The 23,253-nt window shown below is 53.0% G+C and overlaps 2 protein-coding genes across 4 annotated transcripts in view; one reads left to right on the top strand and one right to left on the bottom strand.

Annotated features, from left to right (window-relative positions):
* TAF5L (TATA-box binding protein associated factor 5 like) overlaps window positions 1–368 on the bottom strand; it is a 33,027-nt gene extending 32,659 nt beyond the window's left edge. The window contains exon 1 of one of the 2 annotated variants that reach the window (XM_045859529.1): window positions 152–368. The gene's annotated coding sequence lies outside the window, so the exon portion shown is untranslated. The remainder of the gene's footprint in view (window positions 1–151) is intronic. The other variant, XM_045859519.1, reaches the window with a different exon arrangement.
* Window positions 366–23,253, top strand: URB2 (URB2 ribosome biogenesis homolog). Of its 2 annotated transcripts, none has more exons than XM_045859500.1 (10): window positions 366–641; window positions 2,649–2,787; window positions 4,683–4,859; window positions 6,533–9,860; window positions 11,886–12,046; window positions 12,342–12,452; window positions 14,407–14,649; window positions 16,011–16,098; window positions 18,786–18,925; window positions 21,908–23,253. In XM_045859500.1, the coding sequence occupies exons 2-10, from the start codon at window positions 2,662–2,664 to the stop codon at window positions 22,103–22,105; spliced, it is 4,572 nt and encodes a 1,523-aa protein (XP_045715456.1). In that variant the 5' UTR covers window positions 366–641; window positions 2,649–2,661; the 3' UTR covers window positions 22,106–23,253. The 2 variants fall into 2 exon arrangements, with proteins under 2 accessions (XP_045715456.1, XP_045715465.1); XM_045859509.1 differs by lacking the exon at window positions 366–641 and adding an exon at window positions 671–766.

Genomic DNA, 23,253 nt, shown 5'->3' with positions numbered 1-23,253 from the left:
CCCCGCCGGCGGGAGCTGCGGGCGCGCGCCCCGCCTAGGCCTCTCCGCGCGCCGCCCGCGCTCCCTCCCGCCCGGCCCCCCGCCGCCGCGCGCGCGCCGCGCCCGCGACCCCCTCCCCAGCCCGCCCCCTCCCGCGCGCCCCCGCACTCACTGAACATCCCAGGCGGCTCCGGCTCCTCCCGCCGCCGCCGCCTCCGGGATCGGGTTGCTTCCGCCTCCGTCGTCTCTGCGGCAGGGTCTCGCTCCCACGGCCGGCTCAGCCGGGCCCCCGCGCCCCGCGCCCCGCCGCCCCCGCCGCGGCTCTGGGCGGCCGCTCCATGACTGACTGACACGGAGCGGGCCGCGGGCTGGGCCGCTCGGGCCTCCAACGCGCAACCGTCTCCACCAATGGGCGCGGCGCCTCGGCGCTCTGCTGGCGATGCCTGGCGTGCGCGCGCCCCGCCCCGCCGCGCTGCCGCCGTCTGGCGGAAGGAGCGAGGGGGCCGGTCTCACGTGGTGGGGCCACCGGGAGCCCCAACTAGTCGCCGCCGTGCTCCGTCCTCGCCCGCGGTCCCTATCCCGGCAGGGCTTGGAGGCGAGCTCCTTAACCTGGGAACTGCCCTCGTCCTCACCCGCCGTCTCTACCGGCGGCGGGGCCAGAGGTGAGCCTCTTACCTGGGACCACCTGCAGGTTGGTCCTTACGCGGGGTCGGCCGGGAGGTGAGCACCCAACCTGGGGACGACCCTCTGCCCCCGCCGGCGGCCCCTACCCAGAGTGGACCCCGAGGTGAGCGCGTTACTTGGGGGCGACCCTCCGCCCCGGACCCCACCCCTCCCGGGGCTTTGCGCTAGAGCCGTCTGGGCTCGCTCCTTCCGCGACAGTGGGAAGATAGCGGCTCGGACCAGCCTCTGCCTGAGAGGTACTGGGGCTGTGCTGTCCGCCCTGTGCTGTTTGCACCCTTTGCTAAGACCGCTGGGGGCCACCCTGAGCCGAACGTGGGTAGAGCCGGGAGGTACCTGGGGCGTCTTTGTAGCCAACTCTGCAAATACTTTTTGAGCACTTTGTAGCTGTGGCGATGGCTACAAACATATTGAACTTAAAAATTAAGTAACAAGTTGTTAGGTATTGGAGGTTTTGACAAAACAGGAAAATGACAGTGCTCGACTGTTCCTGTTCTCTGTAGTAAAGGGAAGGGTACGATGCGCAGTGTAAGCGTCTGGCACCCGGTGTGTTTGCTCATTAGGTACCCGTTCACAGTAAGGGATTTCGGGCCCCATGGATTTAAAGAGTGCAAGTGATCCAGCCAAAAGTTTTTTAGGTTTGACAGTTTCATGTTAGAATCACGGAGCTGCGATTTTGGGTGGTATTTCCGTTATCTTATTTTTTTATTTACAAATAAGTATTTGCAAATAAAAAAACAAAAAGCCAGTATTCCAGGATTAAGTATCATGAAAACTTTTTCTCTTTTGAAGGACTTGGGTACTTTCATGTAATGATAATGGCTTAACCAGATGTTTCCCGTTTTTACTATGACTTTTAGGAAACTCAAAGCTACATTTATTTCAGTTACATAGAATCACAGGTTGTTAGTGTGTTTGCTTTCCTCCTTTGTTCATGATTTTATTATATTCCATATTTACGGTCTTAGCTATGTAGCTGTATTTCACAGTGTTTTTGGAAGCAGTGTGTCTTTTGTAAACTTACGTATTAACGAATAGAGTTACAGTGGGGAATTACTGTTGTAGCTGAAATAACAGTACTGCCATTGAGAGTGGGTTTATAATACTGTTTTTCTTTCTCATTTAGAATATTACTTTCTATAAATACTACTTATTTAGCTCTTTGAACTACTTAGTGGAGTTGTTTCAATACATAATATATACTATATTTTAGGGGATTTGTACAGAAGCTTAACTTTTTAACCTAAAACCATGTGTGAGTGACTCTTCTTGTACAAGGAATTTGAACACTTTGCTCAGTTGCATTCATGCACACTCACCTTTGAGGATGTGATGTTTCATCACAGCATGGATACTTGTACCTGCATATGTAATCCATCTTCTGCCTGCTTTTGTCTGAATTTCTTAGGCCCTAGCAACTTATGTATAGATTTATGCCCAAAATTCTGTTGATGTGTTTTAACTCATTAAAGGAATATTATACATATACGCATAGGGCCCTGCAGAAGTAAGGCCTGCTTGAGTGTGGTTGGTAAGGTAATAATATGGGTGTAATGATTTATAGTTTTAATTTGAACATTTTGCCTAAAATGTCCTATGGTGTGCTTGAGTGGGATATTGTTATGTTACAGAATTGCATGCTTCTGATTTTGTGATAAAAGATTTTGGAGTAAAAAGGGGGCATTATTTGTTCCAGACCCTGTTATATTGGACAATAAGATATATAATGTTCTTTTTCTTTTTTTAAGATTTTATTTATTTTTAGAGAGAGAAGGGAGGGAGATAGAGAGAAACATCAATGTGTGGTTGCTGGGGGTCATGCCTGTAACCCAGGCATGTACCCTGACTGGGAATCGAACTTGCCACACTTTGGTTTGCAGCCCGAGCTCAATCCACTGAGCTACGGCAGCCAGGGCTTATAATGTTCATTTTCTGATGCCTGTTGAGTTTGATCTTAGTATAATTTTTCCCATTGTTTTATATTATAGATAAAGTGTAGCGATGGCCGCTGTTTATTCTGGCATTTCCCATAAGCTTAAAAGCAAGACAACTTCCTGGGAAGATAAACTGAAGCTAGCTCACTTTGCTTGGATCTCCCACCAGTGCATTCTTCCAAATAAAGAACAGGTAAGTTTAATGTGAAACTTGCATTTTTACAACCTAATATAATTGTCATTTGTGTAGCTTGCACGTTGACATTTAGTTAAAATTTTAAAAGATTAGAAAAGCAGTTGAGGAAGGAAACTTGGCTGGAAGTTAAAGTAATGTCTGAGAAAAAGTAACGTCAGGTGTTTTGTTACCAAACTTTTTCTGCTGCAAACCTCAGTAAGCATCTCTTATAATCCAAATTAAGTATATACATCAGTGAACAGATTGGGAATTGGGTTACAGAAATGAGATTGAGAGTGTGGTAGCTCCATTTGTTTGTAAATCCAGAGTGATGCTCCAAATGCAACTGCTTGTTGGAGCTTTGTTAAACGTCGTTGGAATTTGGTGAGTTCAAGGTTGGGAAGTAGAGAAGCTTTAGTATTTATGTTAAGCCGTTCTAGAAATGGAGTAGGGACCAAGAAGGACATTGCCCTCTACTAACACTCCCCAATCTTACTTGGCTAAGTGTGTTTGGATGAGCTCACGAAGTGGGGGGCACATACACCGTTGCTAGCATTAGAGAAGGTAGCAGGGGGTGTGTCAAACACGGGTTGCGTCTGTTAAAGTGAGGATGAGGTACAGAAAGTAGAGCACTGGCAGATCTAGTGGTTTCTAAAGCTGGCTGCTCCTGAGGTCCGTGACAGCCTGACAGTCACCTGGCAGGTGCTGCACATGATGAGACAAAAGGGGAGGTTATGCAGGCATTTTTAAATTTTATTTTCCAGTTACAGTGGGCATTCAGTATTCCTTTTTTGTATTAGTTTGAGGTGTCCATCACAGTGGTTAGACCATCGTGATTTGCAAAGCGGTCCCCCTGATATTTTAAGTATCCACCTGGCACCATCCATAGTTGTGACGATATTACCGACTGTACTTTCTATGCTGTAGTTTACATCCGTGTGACTATTTTGTAACTACCAATCTGCCTAATGCCTTCACCTTTTTCACCCAGTGCCCCAGATCCCCAACCCCTCCTCCTCTCCTCTCTGGCAGTCATCAGTTTGTTCTCTGTATCTACGAGTCTGTTTCTTCATTTATTTTTTTTCTTTAGCTTCTGCATATGGGTGAAGTCATATGGTATTTGTCTGTGTCTGACTTATTTCACTGAGCATAATACCACCTAGGTCCAACCGAGCTGTTGCAAAGGGTAAGGTTTCATTCTCTTTTATGGCCGTGGCAGGCAGTTTGACCAGGCTCTCCCGCCCCTTCTCCTGAGAGGTTTGCTCCTGTTAGCGTCTGCCACTGCGCATACTGTGGTGGACACTTCTGGCATCTGCCACTGTGCATACTGTGATGGACATTTCTGGTGTTGTGAACGGAGGCCTCGCCACCTTTCCTTGTGTTAGTGAACAAGGAAGCGTGTCACAGTAATGGAAATACCTGTGTCAAACACTCCTTTGCACGAAGTGCTTGTGCATCATTGTACAGAAGACTTGCTCGGTCTTCTAGATGAGGTCAGTAGATTTTGAGGTTAAGCTACAGGTGACATGGGAAGCCAGGACACAAACTCCTGTCCTTCAACTGCATTTTTGCTTCATTTTGTTGTCATTCTGAGCAACTGTGGTGTTTCTAACCTTTGAAATTTAGTATTAACTATATAGAGAAGTTAAAAGAAACTGTCAGAGTTTCACTCGAAACTTTCGATGGGCCTCAGATGAAGACAAAATTATTTTTGTTCTATTTTAATTTCTTAATAATAAACAGTTTAAGATAACAAAACAGTTATGTGATATACTAAAGGTGAGTTTTAGAGGAGACTTTTCTCCCTGGCAGTTGGATTTTCTTGTACGTGGAAAGTCTCTAAATGTCCAGTGTTTTTATTTATTGGTAAATAAATTCATTTACTTTCAGAGTATTATTTCTTCCAAATTTAGGTGTTACTTGATTGGGCAAGACAGTCATTAGTTGCATTTTACAAGAAAAAACTTGAACTGAAGGAAGACATTGTTGAAAGGCTGTGGATCTATATAGATAACATTCTGCATAGCAAAAAATTACAGAATCTCTTCAAGAATGGAAAGACAGTTAATCTTCAGGTTTCCCTAATCAAGGTAATAGTTTCTTGTGTTGTCCTGTGTGTGTTACGTGCATCTCTGTTGATTTCCCATCAATGTTGGAAGCTTATTTGTTTTAGGGTTAATTTTATGAAGATGGAGGAAATATTAAGGCAGGGAAGAAGGAAGTCATGTTAGAATTATAATAATGACTGGCATTCATTGTATGAGTATTGTGTACTCTACATTGGGCTAAGTGCTTTGTTATTTAACATTCAAGAAAAGCTTAGAACTTTTTCAGGAAGTGGTTGTTGATTACCTTTTTAATAGGAAAAGAACCAGCAAATGGTGCTACTTGGTGCAATATTCCACACCCCCAACCATTCTGTTGGCCTGAAGGGAGGTCAAAGGCCAAAATCTAGACAGGAATTTCCTCAGATTCTTGACTCAAAGCGATCTCAAAGCCTCAGATCACACTTACGAACTTCACTGTCAAAACCGAGTGTGTGGAAACACCCTGAGAACAGCTGGTGCCCATGAAAAGTGCTAATGATGAGCGCGGAGCCTCACGGAAGTTAGGTGACTTGCCGAAAGCCACCCAGCTGGTGAGTGGCACAGACGGCCTGGTCGCTGAGCCTGTGTCTTCTGCCGTCACTCTGCCCCGCCCACGCGTGTGCAGGAAGAAAGAGGAAACCAGTGAATGCTGGGGACAGAGGAATTAAATAGTTGAGCTGTATAGACTTAAATAGATGGTGCATAGGCTTTAGTGATTCTTGAAATTATGTTCTAAGTTATGTGTCACTGGTTATCATAATAGACTGGTGACCACTGAACTGGGTTGTTCTGAATAATCTTCATCTCTACGTGTTTTAGCAAAGTCATTTTAAAATTTATGTGTGCTTTATATGATTACGTAAAGTATTAATTCTGTAGTACATGCATTCATTGGATAGATACATTGCCCTTTGGGTATAAATGGGGGCAAAGTATTACAGATGAGTTGTGTGATCAGAAATGTTTAGAGATCCCTGTGGCAGTGCACTGGCATTTAAGTGTTTGGCATTTTCGTTTAAGCTTTTTCCAGAGCCAGCAGTTACTTGAATGGAGATAATCACACCTGTCATTGGGCTACTGATAGTTGAGCACCTGGGATAAACCTGATTCCCAGATATTGTAAGGATAGGAGCAAGTTACGTAGCCTATGTATGAATTTTGGAATCTTCCCAGCCCTCATATTTTCTGTTGTTTGTGGATTTCCGAATTTTGGAAATATACATTATGGGTTTGCTACATAATACCTAGTAACTGAAAACATTTGCTTTCCTCTTTTGAGAGTGCCTTTTGCTCTGGCTTTAAAAACAGAAACAGTACAATTGATTGCAGAAATGTAATTTGGACAATAGGATCACAGCCAAAGGCCACTGGCCTGTAATATCTGAGCTGAATTGCAGGTTTTGATGTTCGGAGTTTAAGCCTTATAAAACCCAGCTCTTTAAAAAGGGGCAAGCAGGTTTACAAAGGTACTGCTCTGCTGCCTTTTTTGAGTTTGTTTTGGTAGAAGGATGTGTGAAGGAATTAAAACAGGTTCAAGTTCATGTAGATGTGATAATCTGGTCTTTCTCTTTTATCGAGATGAGGGAAAGGGGTGAGTTGATTGATTCTGTTGTGCTTTCTGTGTGTATGTGAGGGTTTATGGTAGTAACGCGTTTTCTTTCTTTGTCAATGTTCAGATCATAAATGAGAGAATAGCTGAGTTCTCTCGCTCGGGATCCCAGACAAACATCTGTGCTGTGCTCAGCTGCTGCCAGGGCATCCTCTCGACGCCCGCCCTTGCGGTCATCTACACGGCCAGACAGGAGCTGATAGTGGCCTTGCTGAGCCAGCTGTGCTGGTCGGCCTGCAGGCAGCCAGCAGCTGCCGTGGTGGCCCAGTTATTCGAGGTCATTCATCTGGCCCTTGGCCATTACCTCTTGATCCAGCAGCAGCAGGTGAACCCAAGGCGCGCCTTTGGAGAGGTGACGGGGCATCTGCTCCAGCCCTGCCTTGTCCTGAGGCACCTGCTCTCGGGGGGCACGTGGACACAGGCTGGCCAGGGACAGCTGCGGCAGGGGCTGAGCCGGGACCTTCGGAGTCAGATAGAGGCCATGCTTCGAGGTGGTGTGTTTCAGCTCGAGCTGCTCTCGTCCTACAAGGAGGAGCTCTTGGACCAGCAGCAGGGGGACTCGAAGCTGGGGGCCATGAAGAATCTCCTAGCCCCCATGGACACTGTGATCACCAGGCTGGTCGATGCTGGCTACTGCGAGTCGTCCCTTCATGCTGCGGTTGTGGCCAGCTCAGTGGCCTTGCTGTACAAGCTCTTTCTAGACTCTTACTTCAAGGAGGGGAATCAGCTTCTCTGCTTCCAGGTGCTTCCCAGGCTGTTTGGCTGCTTGAGGATTTCACACCTGCAGGGGGAGCAGCTGCAAGCCCTGTCCACGTCGGACTGGACCACAGAACTCCTGGTCGTGGAGCAGCTGCTGAGCTCCGTGGCGAGCAACAACATCTACAACATCGCGGCCGACAAGATCCGGCACGGAGAGGCCCAGTTCCGCTTCTACCGCCGCGTGGCCGAGCTGCTGGTCAACCACCCGCAGGCGTCCGTGCCGGCCTGGTTCCGCTGCCTCAGGGCTCTGGTGTCCCTCAACCATTTGATCCTGGAGCCAGACCTGGACGACTTGCTGGCTGCAGCATGGATCGATGCGGACGTAGCAGAGTTTCGGACCAGAAAGGCCCAGGAAGCCCTTATTCACACTCTCTTCCAGACGTACGTCAAACTCCGCCAGGTGCCACGGCTGTTCGAGGAGATCCTGGGGGTGATGTGTCGCCCCGCTGCCGAGGCGCTGCGGCAGCCGGTGCTGGCTGCAGGCCCCTCTGCGGTGCTCTGCGAGTGCCTCCTGGAGCTGCCTCCGAGTCAGGTCTTGGACGCCTGGTCTCTGGTGCTGGAGAAGTTCCAGTCCTTGGTTCTGCCTTACTTGCGGGATGACATGGACACGGCCTTGAAGTCGCTGTCCCTGAGCTCCCTGCTGCACTGTGTCATGTTCAACATGAGGAGCCTGGACAGCAACACCCCTCTGCCTGTCATCAGACGGACGCAGGGCACCATGCAGGGGATGCTCCGAGAGCTCGTGAAGCCCCTGCTGGGCCTTCTCCTGGACCCCCCGGGCCCAGAGCCGGAGCTGTGGCTGCAGAAGGTCAGCGACTCCGCGCTGCTGCTCTCCCACACCTGGGCGCAGGTTGACACTGTGCTCGGTTTGAACTGTAGCCAGTATCACGCTGCATCTGGGGCCCCTACAGGTGTTATTCCGGAGGTCTCGAACCTCCCTCTGTTGCTCCCAGGTGTAGAAACACACCACTGGAAGAAGATAGAAAAGATCACAGCTCAGTTTGACTCTCTGGGCAGGTATTGCTTAGAACAGCTCTACTTGCAGAAAATGAAAAGGACTTTGATGCAAACCGGTTTCCAGTGTGAAGAAGCCCTTTGTACTCTGAGGGATGATGCTGCCTACATCCTTGCTTCCGGCAGAGAGAGCTTGACTGCAGGGACGATGGCTTCCTGGGACGGCCAGGTGGGGACAGTGAGTGTGGTCACATACCCTATAGCTCACTGGCACTCGATTGTGTCAAATCTCACAATCTTAACACCCTATCTTTGTGCAGATGACGTGAGATACCTGGCTGGTGTCCTCCTGAACACTTTGCCAATGAGCAAAGTCCAGGAAGGCTCAGCAGATGAAGAGCCAAACATCACACTTGGAAAAATATCCGAGGCCCTGTTTCACAGCCCCCTCCTCCCAGAAATGCAGTCCCTTTACTCTGCCTTCTTGGTGTGCCTCACTGAGAGGTGTGCCGGCGTTCTGTGTTCTGGTGCCCGGGGCGACCTGAGGCTTCTCAGCCAGCAGCTACCCTGGGTTTTTGGAGAGGACCCCGCAGATGTGGCCCATTGGGAAACCAGGTATGCCAAAGTCGGACCTGAAGGTGCAGAATCAAGAGGAGAAATTGCCCAGAACTTACTATCCTTGGCCAAGAGTGACTTCCCCATTCGGCTCGGGGGAGAGCAGTTGGAGAGCATCCTGGGGCTTTTGGGCGTCGTGTCCGCGCTGCAGCTGGACAGCCTCTCGGCTGCCTGCCACGTGCGCTGCTTCCTTCTGCTCCTGTCCACGGCCATGGCCAAGCTGCGGGGCCCCTGCTCCTCCCCACAGACCCTGAAGTTCTTGACGACCTGCTACCGGCTTCTCGGTTACCTGCAGAGAGGGAAGAGTGCCCGTTCAGTGCTCAAGGTCATGTACGTCAGTGACATATTTGAAATCGTACTGACCTCGCTGTTCAAAGCCAGTAGTAGATTTCTTATTGATCGGGATGACCCCTCTTGGCTGGAATTCCTCCGAGTGATAGGGACGTTCTTGGAACAGCTCCTACAGATGCTCGTGCAGATGAAGCTCAGCCCGGTGCTCAATTTTGGGAAAATCATCGCATTCCTCTCTGAGTGCAAAGGGTACACTGAAGCAGCTTCAGGCAAACAGGTGAAAACTCAGGATCCTCCAGGCCGGCAGCTCCTCCTGGTGGCTCTGACCACGTTGTGCGGAGTGCTGGGGCCTTCCGTCCGAGAGCGGAGGCAGCAGCCCGAGGCCCCGGAAGCAGCGCTGCCGGGGCTGCTGCAGCAGGCGGCGGTCCAGCTGGGCACCCTGCTGCGGCTCTGCGCGCCTCGGGAGAGCCGGGGCCTGCACCCCGCCTTCCTCTCCTCGGTCTGCACGCTCCTAGAAGTGGAGGTGGGCCAGCACCCCAGGCCCAGCGAGACCGAGATCTCGCGAGTCACGGACAAAACACCGCTCCCCGGCCCCGCCCTCTACCGGAGCGTTTACTCGCAGGTCCTGCCCGCGTTGCCGGCCCTGGCAGGACACCCCCAGTCCTTCCAGGCAGCCGTGCGGTTTCTGGCCCTCTTCTCCTCGGCCCCGGAACTGCACCCCGAGGGGGAGTCCGTGTTTGCCTCCGTGTTTCATGCCGTGAGAAACGTCCTCGCAGGTAAGACAGTGTCTCTCGAGCTTGTTCTGTGCTCTGGAGCGTTTGGGGGAACCTAGGGGAAAGGCCCTCGAGGTGAGTTGCCACCCCTCCGCTCCCCTCCCAGGGGCAGATGCTCATTTCAGAAGGCTGACGGAGTGAGCAGGGAGAAAACCCGCCCTTGCAGGCCCCGCCCCCTCGGTTGCTACCCCACCCGCTTCCTTTCCAGTGGCGGCGCTCTCTGCCCTGGTTAGCGGTCACCTTCACAGTGTCTTTGTGCTGGACACATGGTGGCCTTCTAGGCATGGTGCTCCGTGTCCTAGTTTTTCACTGACTTTGGAGAAAGTTCTAGTTTCTGGTTGTGCAATCTCTGCTGCTCCTTCCCAGCTTCGATCCGCTCTGGCCCTGGGTGGTCAGCAGAGATCATTGCGTTCTTGTGGGTGGAGTCTTCACATCAGGTCCTCAGTGCCAGCAGTTAACTTAAACACAGAAAACCTGCCACCTTCTGAAAAGGGACAATGACTTAATTTAGAGGGAACCTCATGAAGTTCCCTGGGGGCAGGACTTCAGCCCCCAGGTGTCAGTATAAGTGCTTCGGTCACTGGCACCATGGTGCTAATTGGCGCAGACGGTAATGTCACCGCAGCGTTTGGTGGGATGTCACAGGACCGCAGAGCCAGACAGTGTCTTCCTGCACGAGGATTCCAGCCAAACCTGAGGTCCCCCAGGTCACACAGAGGCGAATGGGCCAGATTCCCCCCGTTTCAAGGTAGCACGTGTCACATGCCACACCCTGTGGCACAGGTTTCCTTTTCACTTCGGTTGTTCTCGGGGCTGGCGGTTGGTCAGGATGAATCCTCTGAGGTGAGGTTGGGGGGGCTGTCTGTCAGCCAAGCCTGACCCTCAGAACACACTCCAGCCAGCCTCTCCGCTTCCCGGTGGAGAAGCCGTGACGGGCGAGGAGGAGTCCCAGGTGCGCACAGATTGGAAAGTGTTAAGTGGAGCCCTGTGGGACGTGCCGCAGCCTGGGCCGAGGCCGGGCTGAAGCATGGAGGCCCGAACAGCGCTGCTGGTGCCTCCCTTTCAGTGGCCCTCCTGTCTCTGCCGTAATGGTGGGTGGACTGAACACAAATTGCAGTGGTGACACGGGTCGTGTGAGGTGAGCCAGACGGTGGGGCTAGAGGTGGAGAGATGGCATGCAGGCAGAGCACCAGCAGGCAGTGGTTGTGGAAGGAGAGGCAGGCCGGGTCGGGGTGCAGGGCAGAGGGGGCACTCACGGTGAGCCTCCCGTGTGGTCCATGCTCTGCGGGGCCAGCCCAGCACCTGGCGCTGTTAGGTGCCCTCCACTGTGCCTTCTGGGGCTAGAGGCCGTGTGTCCAGGTTCTTACAGCTTTCGGGAGATGGCGTCCAGCTCGCTCAGCGCCTGCGGCCCCCCTGCCCTCAGTGCTGCACAAAGTAAGTGCAGACTGGGACTGGGAACGCACCAGGCTGGCCGTGTGCGGTAGCCTGACTGCGGAAACATGGCTGGACAGAGCAGCTGGGGTCAGCCTGGAAAGGGCCCCGAATGTCCTCACTTTGGGGTCACTATGAAGTCGTGGGCCGGGGGCCCAGGGACATCTAGGAGGCTCTCCTGCTCTGGGTGAGAGACACCCAGGTGCCTGCAGCAGGCAGTCCCCAGACTCTGAGGGTTCTTCTCGTCTCTTCAACGTACCCCTCTGCTGACACGGGCAGACCCACGCCGGGACCTGCTGGCTTCATAGGGGAGTTCAAGGAAAGCAGAGGAAACCAGAAAGCGAGCAGCAGTCCCGTCTCCCACGGTCCAGAGGGAGGCCCTGCTGGGCTTCTGGGCTTCGTCCCCCGCCCCCAGGGGTTGGCCCCGTGTGCGCGAGAAGCATCAGGCTGGGAGTGTGGGGGCCCTGCCTGGGGCGCCTCCGTGCCCCTGGGACGGTGACCGCACGGCTGTGTGCTGTGTCGTCTGGGGCTGCGCTCGTTTGTCTCACCCCCGCTCGTCCGTCCCATCTGAACAGTCTGGATGTCTGTCCCACACAGACCCTGCGGTTCCAGTCCAGGTGATCCAGGATATCGAGCCTCACCTGGGAGCCTTGCTCAGCCACATGCTGGAGGCGAGGACGACAGAGGACTTCCGGACGCTGCTGCAGTGCGTTCTCCACGGGCTGGACGTCAGGAACGCGTGGCGAGCAGACGAGCCGGTGGGTCGCTCCCCCCCCTTGGCCGGCAGGCGCGTGCAGGGTGGCAGCTCAGCAGGGAAACCTGAGTGGCCGTGTCACCCTGGAGCCAAGCACAAAAACCGACGGAGATTCCCGGGGTTCATGGAGGGAGTGCGGGCTGCGGGGGCCTCATCGGTGCCGCGGGCAGCTGAGCCGTGCCGGCCGGGGTGACGCCTGGGCGCTGCTCTCCGACTTCAGCGGGAGTGACCGGCTGCTTTCTGAGGTGGATTTTCCCAGAGTTGACTATTTCTGCTAAAATTTCTCTCTCTTTTCCTAGACCGTTTTGTCGTCGGTGACACTGGTCAAGCTGCTGCTGAGCTGCCCGCTGGACGGAGAGAAATCGCGCCTGTTCTGGCGCGCATGCCCACAGATAATCACGGCTCTGACTGTGAGTGCCCCGCCCCCTCCTGCTTCCTGTCCGCGGGGAGGGCGGAGGGCGGAGGGCGGAGGGCGGCACTCCCTCGGCTTTGTGCAGAGCATTCTGGGGGCTGCGTCCCGAAGGCGCCGTGAGTGGAGTGCTTTGAGGTCTGTCCGCAGGCGTCCCGTCACTGCCTGCGTGCATCAGAGTCACCGGGGAAGACGCGGGGTAAAAGGGGGTGCAGGGCCACTGAGGAGCGTGGGGAAGCATTCACTTTTGTTTTTGTGCCTGGTGACAGTGGTGGTTTTAATGGCTGTGACATCCAGGCGGTCACACATCGGTTCTGGCTGGCAACTGTGTGCAGGCGTGAGGAGCCCCTGCTCCACCGGGCAGGACCGTGGCCCTCCCACAGGCTGTGGTGGAAGGGCTGTGGCGACAGAGGAGGCTGCTGTGGAGGCCTGCTTGAAATAGAGGAGGTGGGGAGGGGTTCTGGAGCTTCTCTGTCCCCACAAACTGTCGTGATCGGTGTAGTGCCTTTACTAGTTCTAGGGGTGTGTGTGTGTGTTCACGGTCTGATGCAGCGAGGAAAAATGGCTTTATAGAATGGCGTGGCCACGTGGCACAGATTATTGTCATAGTCCCACCCGAACGTTGCGTACCGGGCCCTGGTGACTGCGCGCAGCGATCACAGGGCTTCTCGTTCCACCAGAACGAAAGCCGGCTCGAGGCTGGGGATGTCTCAGGGTCTCTGTCCTCCGAAGGGTCTGGCATTGGTGTTTCCCTTCAGTTCAGAAGACCAGCGTCTACCGTCGTCATCAGCTCTAACGCCAGCTTGTGCTGGGAGCATTGCCCTCACTTACCGTATTCTTAGGGTGGAGGGTCTAAAGAAGAGATTTACTCTTTCTTTAAAAAGAAGATTATTAATTTTAGAGAGAGAGAGAAAGAGGAACATCAGTGCAAAAGAAACATTGATCAGTTTCCTCCCACATGTGCTCCGACCAGGGATCAAACTCACAACCTAGGCATGTGCCCTGGCCAGGAATCGAACCCTCAGCCTTCTGGTGTACAGGACGACACTAACCAACTGAGCCACACTGGCCAGAGCATGATCTACCCTTCTCTCTTGTTCTTCTCTTTCGTTGTTGAGTTGTTTCCCTGGGAATCTGCGTTAGTAGATGACTCCGGTCTCTCCCTGTGTGTATATGGGGGGAGGGGCATCAGGAAGAGGAAGAGGAGGAGTGTGGGGGGGGGATAGAGTCGGAGGTGAAGGGCCACATAGCTGGTGAGCAGTGTTATCTGTGGGTGTGGCGGGTGGGTACTGATAGGAACACCAGGCTAGAAGTGGCTTGGATAAATCTAAGCAGGACTGCACAGAGTTAGCACGGCCAGAGCACCCAGAAAAAGACGAGCATTGTGGGAGACAGGCCCTACGAGGCCTCAGCACAGGTGCTGTTTACAGGAGCTGCGTGGGAGGCAGGGGCAGGGGTGTCGCAGGTGAGTGCTCCCAGGTTAGGCGGGGAGGCTGTGCTGGCCCTCATCTTGAGTCTCTCTCTCTGTGACGTAGAACAGTAATGGAACACCTTCAGCTGGAGCTGACGGTTAGGAGATGTAACAAATGGAATTCAGTTATACACATGCAGAACCAATGCTCCTTTTAGGAAAACGTCGTTCTGTTGTATCTGACGAGAAGTTTTCTTGTTTTGAGAGCTTGGATGAATCAGCTCTGATAAGAAATTACTTCCCAGGGTGGATGAATCCCACAGAAAGTGTGGCCCCAAACGGGCAAGTCCATAGCGGTCACCCTGGGACGTGGACACTAGCCTCCTTGTCACCTCGAGCTCCCCGCCGACCACATCGGTGCACGTGGGGGGTTGGACATTCTTACGTCCATCGCTGCAGGTCTCCCCTCTGCTGGTGTCAGTTTTTGTCATTTCTGTTGAGAATCACCATCATTTTCTTTTCTTCATTCCTCCTTGGCCTGTAGCTGCAAAACCGAGAGGCCTGTCAGGAGCAGCCCCTGCCCTTGGCGTTGGTGGAGTCCATTCTGGACGTGCTGGCCGCCCTGCTGCGGCAGGGGGAGGAGGCCATCAGCAACCCGCACCACGTCAGCCTGGCCTTCAGCATCCTGCTGACGGTCCCTCTGGACCACCTGAAGCCCACGGAGTACGGGAGCATCTTCCCACGCGTGCACAACGCGCTCTTCTCCATCCTGCAGTGCCACCCAAAGGTGAGCGGGCGGAGCGCCGGGTCCCGGGCAGCCTCTCCTCTGCAGGAGGGGGCTCCCCTGCCGTCACAGGCTAATAACGCTGCTGATTTGCTAGGGAAACAGTGGGTTCCAGGGACTGCCAGGGCCGGAGTGGTTTCTCAAGCACAGGAGCGCCCGACCTTCCCATCGGGCTCTTTGAGCGGGCTTGTCTTTGTTGGACCTGACACTTGAGTGGTGTTTGTGTATTAGCTCTTTAAGGAAACTCATTAGACATTACTCTGTTTTCGCAGATCATCTGTTTACATGGCACTCACTTGCTTAGTGTTCTTCTTGGGTTTGTAATGCAAGTGGATCTCGAGGGTGAGCCACCCTGCATTCCCATTTTTAGTGTGCACCTTTCAGATTAAACGGATGCTAGAAACAGATGCCTCGTAGAGCAGAGTCCCGTCCAGCCAGCTTTCCCTGAACACTTGCTGCGTGCCCCACGTCCCCACTACAGCACATTTAAGCAGCTGGTAATCCCGTTTTATGGGTAAGAAGCAGGCTCAGAGTCGCTCAGGGACCTGACCAATGCCATCAATAAAGTCTGAGTCTTAGATTCGAGACTGGACTTCTCTGGCCAGGTGTTGTTGGCGCTGCGCCGCCTCTGTCCGTGGGATGCACGGGGACTCGTAAATAAGGAGGGAGACCCCTACCCACAGGCACAGTCACATGGTTTTAGGTGTTTTAATGTTCTAAGGTTAGAGACTTGCCAGCGATGCTGTTTTGAAAACATTTATTCTCTGGTAAACTCAGTGCTCGTGATACTGGACCTCATTCCAGTGCCTTCCCCACGTAACAGTTGCCTTTGGCCCTGCCTGCCTTGTCCGCAGCTTTGTTACTAAAGCTCTCTGTTGGTTGTTAGAGCTTCATGTGACCGTGCAATATAAATGCAAGCGCAAGCAATCACCAACTGAAATTGCGGGTCTTGCAGAAGATGCAGGATTTCGTGCAGCTTATGAAAGTAATAACTTTGTTGAGCAGAAGTAGACTGTTGGGGAGAATTGGCGAGGATGGTGACGTGGTGTTGCCACAGGGATGATGCGACTCATTATAGTTGTTCGCCTTCCTGTACCCTGTGGGGTAGAGAGGAGGTAGGGGGCCCCAGGAGGTGCGAGGTCAGTGTTGGTGGTCTGCGCAGTAGGTCCTCTGACCTTAAACGTTAAAGGGTCAAGTAAGGCGAGCAGTTTCCCCAGAAAGCCCAGGGAAGACGAAGGTGCCTCAGCTGTTCTGAGCATCCTGATGGATGAGGTTAAGGAGGAACTCAAGATGAGCTCCTCGAGAGAGAGGCTGAAATAAACAATTGCCTACATATTTTTGTATTCTTTTGTCTGTTATTACAGGTAATGCGGAAGGCCATCCCTTCGTTCTTGAACTGCTTTAACAGGCTGCTGTTTTCAGTTATTCATGAGGGACGGCAGAAAGATAAAGGTAATAGTTCAGACTCATGGCATCAGCTGTATGATTTCAAATGTGTTTATCGTGCAGTGTCTCTGGCCACGTATGTCACTGAAACTAAAACCACCCAGCTGAGTGTAAGTAATTAAGAAATAGGTCATCAAATGAATACTCACAACAACTTCTTGAAAAATTTCAAAGTGTCACAACTTTTTACTGTATCTAGAACCGTGAATGCATTTGGTGTCTCCTAATTGGAATAGTTCTTTTTCTGGAAAAAATAAGCACCTAGATTCAGGAAATGTTTACTCTCATAAAAAGAGGATGTGAAAGGGAGTGCAGTCCCAGTTGGCCTTAAGGACTGACTCCGTATTTTAATGGGGACCTTGAGGAGGAAGCGGCGGGTGAGGAGCCGTCGCACTGTGTGAAGGGGCGAGCTCCGCCCATGCCCGCCGCTCCCCATCCCAGCCCCATCTGGGCAAAGTCCTGTTTGCTGACCAGGGACGCAAGCTGCTGCTGGCGGCAGCACGAACCACATACACAGCTTGTGTTCCAGCCTTGCAGTCTGTGGATCCCTGCTAAATTTCTAATGTGGGGGAGAGTCGCGTTAATTGAAAGTTTGCTTATGAAGCGAGGCTGTCTATTGCACTGCTTCTAATTTGCATGGCACGGACCACCTCGTGCCATCTGGGGTGCCAAGCACGAGGACAGGGTGTGTGACGGGAGCCCTGGGCTCAGAGGAGGGTCTGTGAGCCACCTGGGGGGCGTCAGCGAGGACCTGGGCTGCGGCTCCGGACCAACTAGCAGTGCATGAGTCGTGCTCTGCTCCTCCCCCTGCCAGGGGGAATTGGTTTGATAGGTTCGTGCTTGTAGATTTAAGCTGTAACTTCTTAAACAACTAACTTGTAAGTAAAGAAAAGGCATGGTTAACACTGCACTCTAATTCCCCAAGTGTTCTGCTTGGCTTGGGGGTTAGTCGGGGGTCACACAGTTCGGTGTTGGGCTTCCTCCCGTGCTGGGTGCAGAGTACACCTCGGTGTGACACTGTGACTGTATTTAGGAGCGGGATGGGGAACCGGGTTCCAGGTCCCACGCTAGCCTTGGTCGGCTGGCGGTGGCTAACGGCAGTTTTGTGCCGAGGCCTCTGAGGTCACGTCTCAGCTCTGCAGGCAGGAGTCCTTGTTCTGGCTCTCGAGGGTGGCTGTGACAGGAGGTGGGACATGGCGGCGAGGGGGGAGCCCTGGGCCCAGTCTCACCAGGCCATGAGCGGAGGCCTGGTCACACACTGGCACAGGCGTGTCCTGTGTGCCCTTGGACTAGTGTCCTTCGTCCCGGGGAGCCCAGGCGCACATGGCCTGTGCTCGGCTCTGTGCTGCGTGTCCTGCTGCGTCCACGTCCGTGCAGCTCAGTCATCTCCTGTCGGCCGAGACCCGGTGCTCCGATGCGTCCGTGGCCGGACCGAGTAGGACTTCCACTGTTGACTCGTCTGGGTTGGCACCGATGCCCTCCTTAGTGGCCACATGTTACACCCGCCGTCACACTGTGAGCCTCGCGAATGTGTGTGGTGCGGTCTCACGAGAGAGAAGGAAGGAATGGTGCCCATCACCTGCCAGAGTGCCCCACTTGAGTGCGCTGCCTGCTGAAACAGCCCTGTGCTCGTTGACGGTTTACATGATTTCATGAAATGACAGTGATCTAGAAAAACTGCACGTACATGTTCGTATGCATAATCGAGGTCTTGAAAAAGACATTGTACATTCTAAAAATCGAGTTTATTAAGGCATAATGTATGAGAGACAAACTGCATCCACTTAAAGTATACAATTCAGTGCACTTTGATAGGCTACTCACTACGCGCAGGACACCACCGCCTCAATCAAAATGCAGAGCATTTGCATCGTCTCGGAAAGAGTCCGCTTGCGGTCCATTCCCCCAGTCTGGCGCCAGCCCCAGGCAGCCACTGTCCTGTTGTTGTCGCTGTAATCTGTTTGCATTTTGTAGAACTTTGTCACAGTGGGTGCATCACCCTGGTGGGTGGTGAGAGCCGGGGCAGGCACCTGGGCTCTGTCGTGGAGGCCGGGGGAGCCGCCGGGACCTGGGCTGAGACCTCCACTTTGGAATTCCTGGTTTAGCTCCCTTGGCCGGTTTGAATTCCTCAGTGGGTTTCTTAAGAAGGCCCTGGATGGCCTGGCCCCTTACAGCGGAAAGAACTCCAGGGGTCAGAAAGAAATCTGGGAGGACGGGAATGACAACTGAGTCTTATATATGTATCTGCCTGAAAATGAAAAATTCTGCACAGTTTCTGAAGCGGAAGGAGGCAAAGACATCATCTTATCTCCAACATCACACGATGTGAGAAACCATTTTCAAAGAATTTTCCATTATTTTCTGCCTATTTAAGCCCGCCTTGTAGAAGTCTGTCTCCCTTTTAAATACAACAGCTACCCTTGATCTCGTCCTAAAAAATCTTGATTATTCTCGATAAACTCTTCACAAAAACCATGTACTCTTGATTATTTTAAGTGTTCTTCCCTTTGTTGTGTAGATGAATATTTGGACATATTCTCTCTCCCGCGTTCTGCCTGCAAAATAAGCTAATTAAAGAGTGGGCAAGGGGGAAGATTTGAGTAACTTGGGGCTGCAGTGGAAGTGTAGAACTGGAAGGAGGAGAGCCCGCGGCGTGGGGCTGACGGGTTTGGAAACACTTTGCTTCTCTGTAGGGAGCGCAGACGACCTGCCGGCCGTCCTGGAGTGCGCCCGCCTGGTGGAGAGGATGTGCAGCCACATCGCAGCCCGGGCCGAGGACTTCGCGGTGTTCGCCCCCTTCATGGTGGCCCAGTACCTGGCGGAGGTGCAGAAGGTAGGCCGGGCGGACGGCTGTGGGCTGTGGTGTGGGACACGGGGGGCCCCCAGTAGCTGTCAGGTCTCTGTCTGGCCCCAGCACGAACCTCGGGCCTGTTGTGGTTGGTCTCTGAGTAATCAGGGAGGTGAAATGCCCCCAGGTGTAGGCACGGAACCGGGCTCACTGGCGACCGGAAAGAGGGCTTCCGGGGCCTGTAGTCGTCGGGCGTGTCGTGCAGGTGACCCAGCTGCCCGCAGACCCTCACAGTCGATGGTGTGGTGGGGACACAAGTGGAGCAGGGCTAAAACCGCCAGGAAGCCTGTGACGCGAGAGGTGCTGCGTTTCCCGAGGGCCCTCCAGCCGAGTGGCTTCCTCGGGGAACCTGGCGTGGCGTCCGCGCCTCCTGAGCCTGCTTCAGGACGAGTCTGTCACCACCAGCTCACTCGGACCCACCAGCCCTGCCCACCTCAGCCAGTGGAGATGCCTGTCGGGGGTGGGGCCAGGCGGGGGCGGGGGGCAGGCGGAACACGCCTAGGGGGCGGCCCGGCCCCGAGGGCGCACGCGTGGTCGCGGGGCCCAGCGCGCGTGAGCCTCGGCAGCACGCCAGCACCCTGCACCTCGTCCTTTGGCGTGGGCTCGGAGTTTGGTTTCCTTGGAACCAGTCAGCGTTTTTGTAGAATCTTGATATTTTTCCAGGCACTGAAGTCATTAATATACATAAGCGTTTGCTGAAGGAAAAGCTGGCATTGTTTTCTGTTTCACTGAAGAATAAAATGAGACACAGTGATATTACTTCACTGAGGGCCAAGAAGGGAGGCAGTAATTTTTTGAACTCGTAAGTCATTATTACTCTGAGATTTATTGTATGAAAAGTCTCTTGTTTCCTGGCCTTACTGTTCATGTCTACTTTATGTTTATCGGTTATTTTTTAATTTGTGATCTTGGAAGCGAGAGGCCTTGGGAATTATCGAAGGCTCCAGTATCCGAGAACCCATTGGCAGGAGAGCCTGCGTCTTATCTTTTATCTGCTTTTCAATTTGGTAACGCAGGACGTGGTGTTCCACGTGCACTGGAGGCTTCCACTGGGAGAGCTGTGACCCTTTCCAAACCGGGAAGGCGTTTCCAAGATTAGTTATTGCCGGACAGCCGAGCGAGCCCCCTGCGCGCTCCCCTGGTGTTTGTTTCTGTGCCGTGGGGCGTGGGTGGCCTGTCAGCTGTCCGAGCGGTGACCTGGTCGGACGTGTCCTTCAGCAGAAGCAGCGACTCCTGCGGATCTTGTCCCTGCCCCGTGCAGCGCTGTGTCACGGTGGCGATGAGCCCGGGGATGGCGGGAGCTGCTCTCTCCCCCCGTGGGCCGAACTCCCAGCTGCCCCCCTGATGGCTCGAGCAGTCATTCGTGCCGCCCGTCCTGCCTGCGGCTCCTGCGGCTCCGCAGAGAGGTTTCACTGACTGGCCGGTGGCCCTGGTGTTGCAGGACCGACTTTTTCTCCTGCGTCATAAATAAATCTTCTGAGACAGAGAGACGGGGTGGCCGTGTGGTTTTGATGCCACTGGCCTCCCGTTGCCCACCAGAGCCCTCGGCTCGGGGCCGCACTCACGAGGTCCCACCCAGGTGAAGGGATTGTGACGAGCGTGGCTTCAGGTCTCAGTGCTGCCTCTGGGGAGGTCACGTCCCCCCCTTTTGCTTGTGGAAGTGGTTACTTGTTTAGTGTGTGATGAGCGAATGAACGAATGAGCAGTCAAGTTAAAAAGTCCTCACCCCACTGGTGAGAGGAAGGACTTCCTCTGTTTTTCATTTGTCCTTTTTGTTTTATTTGTTCTCCCCCCCCCCCAGTGCCTTTCTCTGAAGTCACAGACAAGGCAGTGCACCTCTGTCCTTGAGTTCTTATTTGTAAAACAGTACAATTTCAGGCCATCATCTGCCACAATTTTTTCTGTCATGTAAAGATGATCATGACTTTGAAGAATGGTATCTTTTTAGTGGCAGACACAAATGGCCTCTTTAGGAATCTGCCTCCCGTGGTTGCCTAGGTGACCCAGACTCCTCCCAGTTAATGAGATCCGTCCCCACTGGAGGCTGTGATTGGCAGAGAGGCATTGTGGTTTGCAGATGACCTCTCCTAGGTCGTCAGGACGTGTGTGCAGAATCAGCCACACCCCGGACCTCTGGCTGCGCCTGTTCACGCTCAGCTCGGTGCCAGCCTCAGCCACAGCCTGCGTTTCTGCTGCAGATGCGAGTGGGCCTGTCTCCCGGCCTTTTGTCTAGATGCTGATTTGAATCTGATCTGAAAGTTGATGCACGATATCCAGTGCAGCTGCATCAGAGCTGGGCCGCCCCACCACTGCTGCGCTCCAGATTTCAGTTAACCCAGGAGTTCGGGAAAGAAATTGGTCCTGTAGGGGCCATTCTGGGGCAGTTAGGAATTTAGGGCCTGTTGTGCTGTTGTTGCTGGGAATAAAAATACCCAGTAAGTGGTGATCAAATCACATCTGATGTGGGGTTGTGTGAAACGGTCTAGTTGCTCCTCAGCCCAGTAGTGCTGTGTTTGGAGGGTGTCAGAGCCGGCCGGTTCCCCGGCACACCCTGCTCGGGGGTGGGGCAGCCACGGCAGTGACTCCGTGCTGGTTAGTGCAGCTTCCAGCGAGACTGACCACGTGGACGGATTTCACACCACGTGCAGGCGGCTCTTCCTGGTTTTTAAATGTGAAGAGTCCAGGTTTTAGATGCTCCTTCTGAACACACAGGCTCATGTGTTTGTTTATCCAGAGCTACCCCCAGGATGTTTGATTCCAGGTTTTTGTCTACTTAAGTTGGCTTCTGTTTCCCCAAAATATAAATTTTCAAGATGTGAATGTTAAGTTATAGAAGTTGTGTGCAACATGATGTCTTAAAAGCGGTGTGTCTCTTCAAGTTGGAAGTGGACGTTGAAATTCCCTGTCAGGTCTCCCGGGGCCCGGCCTTGCCCTGTCGGCTCTCACGGACAGTGTGTCCCTCCCCAGGTCACCCTGTCCCCGGCCGTGAAGGGCCCCCTGCGGGAGGGCGTCTACCTGCTCCTGGACCTCTGCATCGAGCCGGACGTGCAGTTCCTCCGGGCCTCGCTGCCCCCGGGCACCAGAGACGTCTTCACGGAGCTGCACGGCGACTACACGAAGCACCACAAGGGGAAGCACGAGGGCGAGCGGAGGTACACCGCCTGAGGCCGCGCCCCAGCCACCGCAGTGGACACGGGTGCCTCGGACGAGGGCAGCCTCAGACATTCTCGTCTGCGATGGGGACTCTTTAGTGTACATGTTGTATTTTACAGTCGTGTGTTCAACACGGAGCATTTTTTAACATGTATTTTTTTATGCAGTGAGTATTGCAATACAATCCTGAAAACAGCACCTTAGAATGAGGTGAATTCAACAAAAAATCGCTGCGCCCCTCTCCCCTCTCGTGGCCATTCCAGACGCGGTTCCTGCCTCGTTCCCTCGCTCCACTAGGGACTGTGTAGAGCTCAGTATTCTGCGTCAGGTGCATGCTGTGTAATGAAGTCCACTCAACACCTTGGCCTTTTATCTTCCTCAAGCAACGTGGGAGTGTTGTTGGAACAGCGCTGTTTCTGAGGCTGCTTCCTGACGGCGCTGGGAACGCTAGAGCCCCGCGGCACGGCGGGAGCTGGGGGCACTGCCCTGGCGGGGGTGGCGCGCGCTGTGCAGGCGGGCGCAGTCATGCAGGGGCCGGTCCGACGGCCGGTCTCCTGCCTGCCTTTCCGCTCCAGCTCTGCGTGTGCTTTAGATGCATTTTCTATTCAGTCCAAGAAATGCTCCTAATTATTGTTTTTTTCTACCCTAAGCAATGCATTTCATTATGTCAATCTCAGAAAAATAAAAACGAAAGGGAAAACTATTTATTTTTTTAGCGGAAAGATTTTTAGAAGCATTTAGTTTCAGCCCCTGTGCTTTCCTTGGAGTACTTCATTTTCATTCCCTTTGAGATACACACACACACACACACACAGTCATCACATACACGTGTGAGTGTGTAAGTGATCGTAGTTGCCAAAACGAATCATAAATCCAATTTTGTTTTGTCTTGGCTACCTAACTTTACCTGTGTAAAAGTTCAGTGACATCTTTAGGCCTCCAAAGGCATTTCAAATACTTTTTTAGTCATTCGTTGACTACATGTAGCCGTTCCATTCCGTAAATCCCCGCGGCCAGACAGCAGGGTCTCCCAGGTTCCTTTTTTTTTTTTTTTTTTTAAGTTTATGGTATTTTGTTTTTAATGTGACCTTTTTTAAAATATTTTTTTATTTATTCTTAGAGAGAGAAGGGAGGGAGATAGAGAGAGAGAGAAACATCAA

This window comes from Phyllostomus hastatus, unplaced genomic scaffold, assembly GCF_019186645.2.
Source record: "Phyllostomus hastatus isolate PE091 unplaced genomic scaffold, TTU_PhHast_1.1 phas_contig_148, whole genome shotgun sequence".
Classification (NCBI taxonomy): domain Eukaryota; kingdom Metazoa; phylum Chordata; class Mammalia; order Chiroptera; family Phyllostomidae; genus Phyllostomus; species Phyllostomus hastatus.
Note: the sequence above shows the minus strand (reverse complement) of the source record. Positions and strands in the feature narration are given on the sequence as shown.

What these genes read in the sequence shown, in the direction of transcription:
- URB2 (XM_045859500.1), top strand. Translation starts at nt 2,662, where the DNA reads ATGGCCGCTGTTTATTCTGGCATTTCCCATAAGCTTAAAAGCAAGACA. An exon ending in CGTGAGAAACGTCCTCGCAG is followed by an intron (nt 9,861 to 11,885) that starts GTAAGACAGTGT and finishes TGTCCCACACAG; the next exon opens with ACCCTGCGGTTCCAGTCCAG. An exon ending in TCCTGCAGTGCCACCCAAAG is followed by an intron (nt 14,650 to 16,010) that starts GTGAGCGGGCGG and finishes CTGTTATTACAG; the next exon opens with GTAATGCGGAAGGCCATCCC.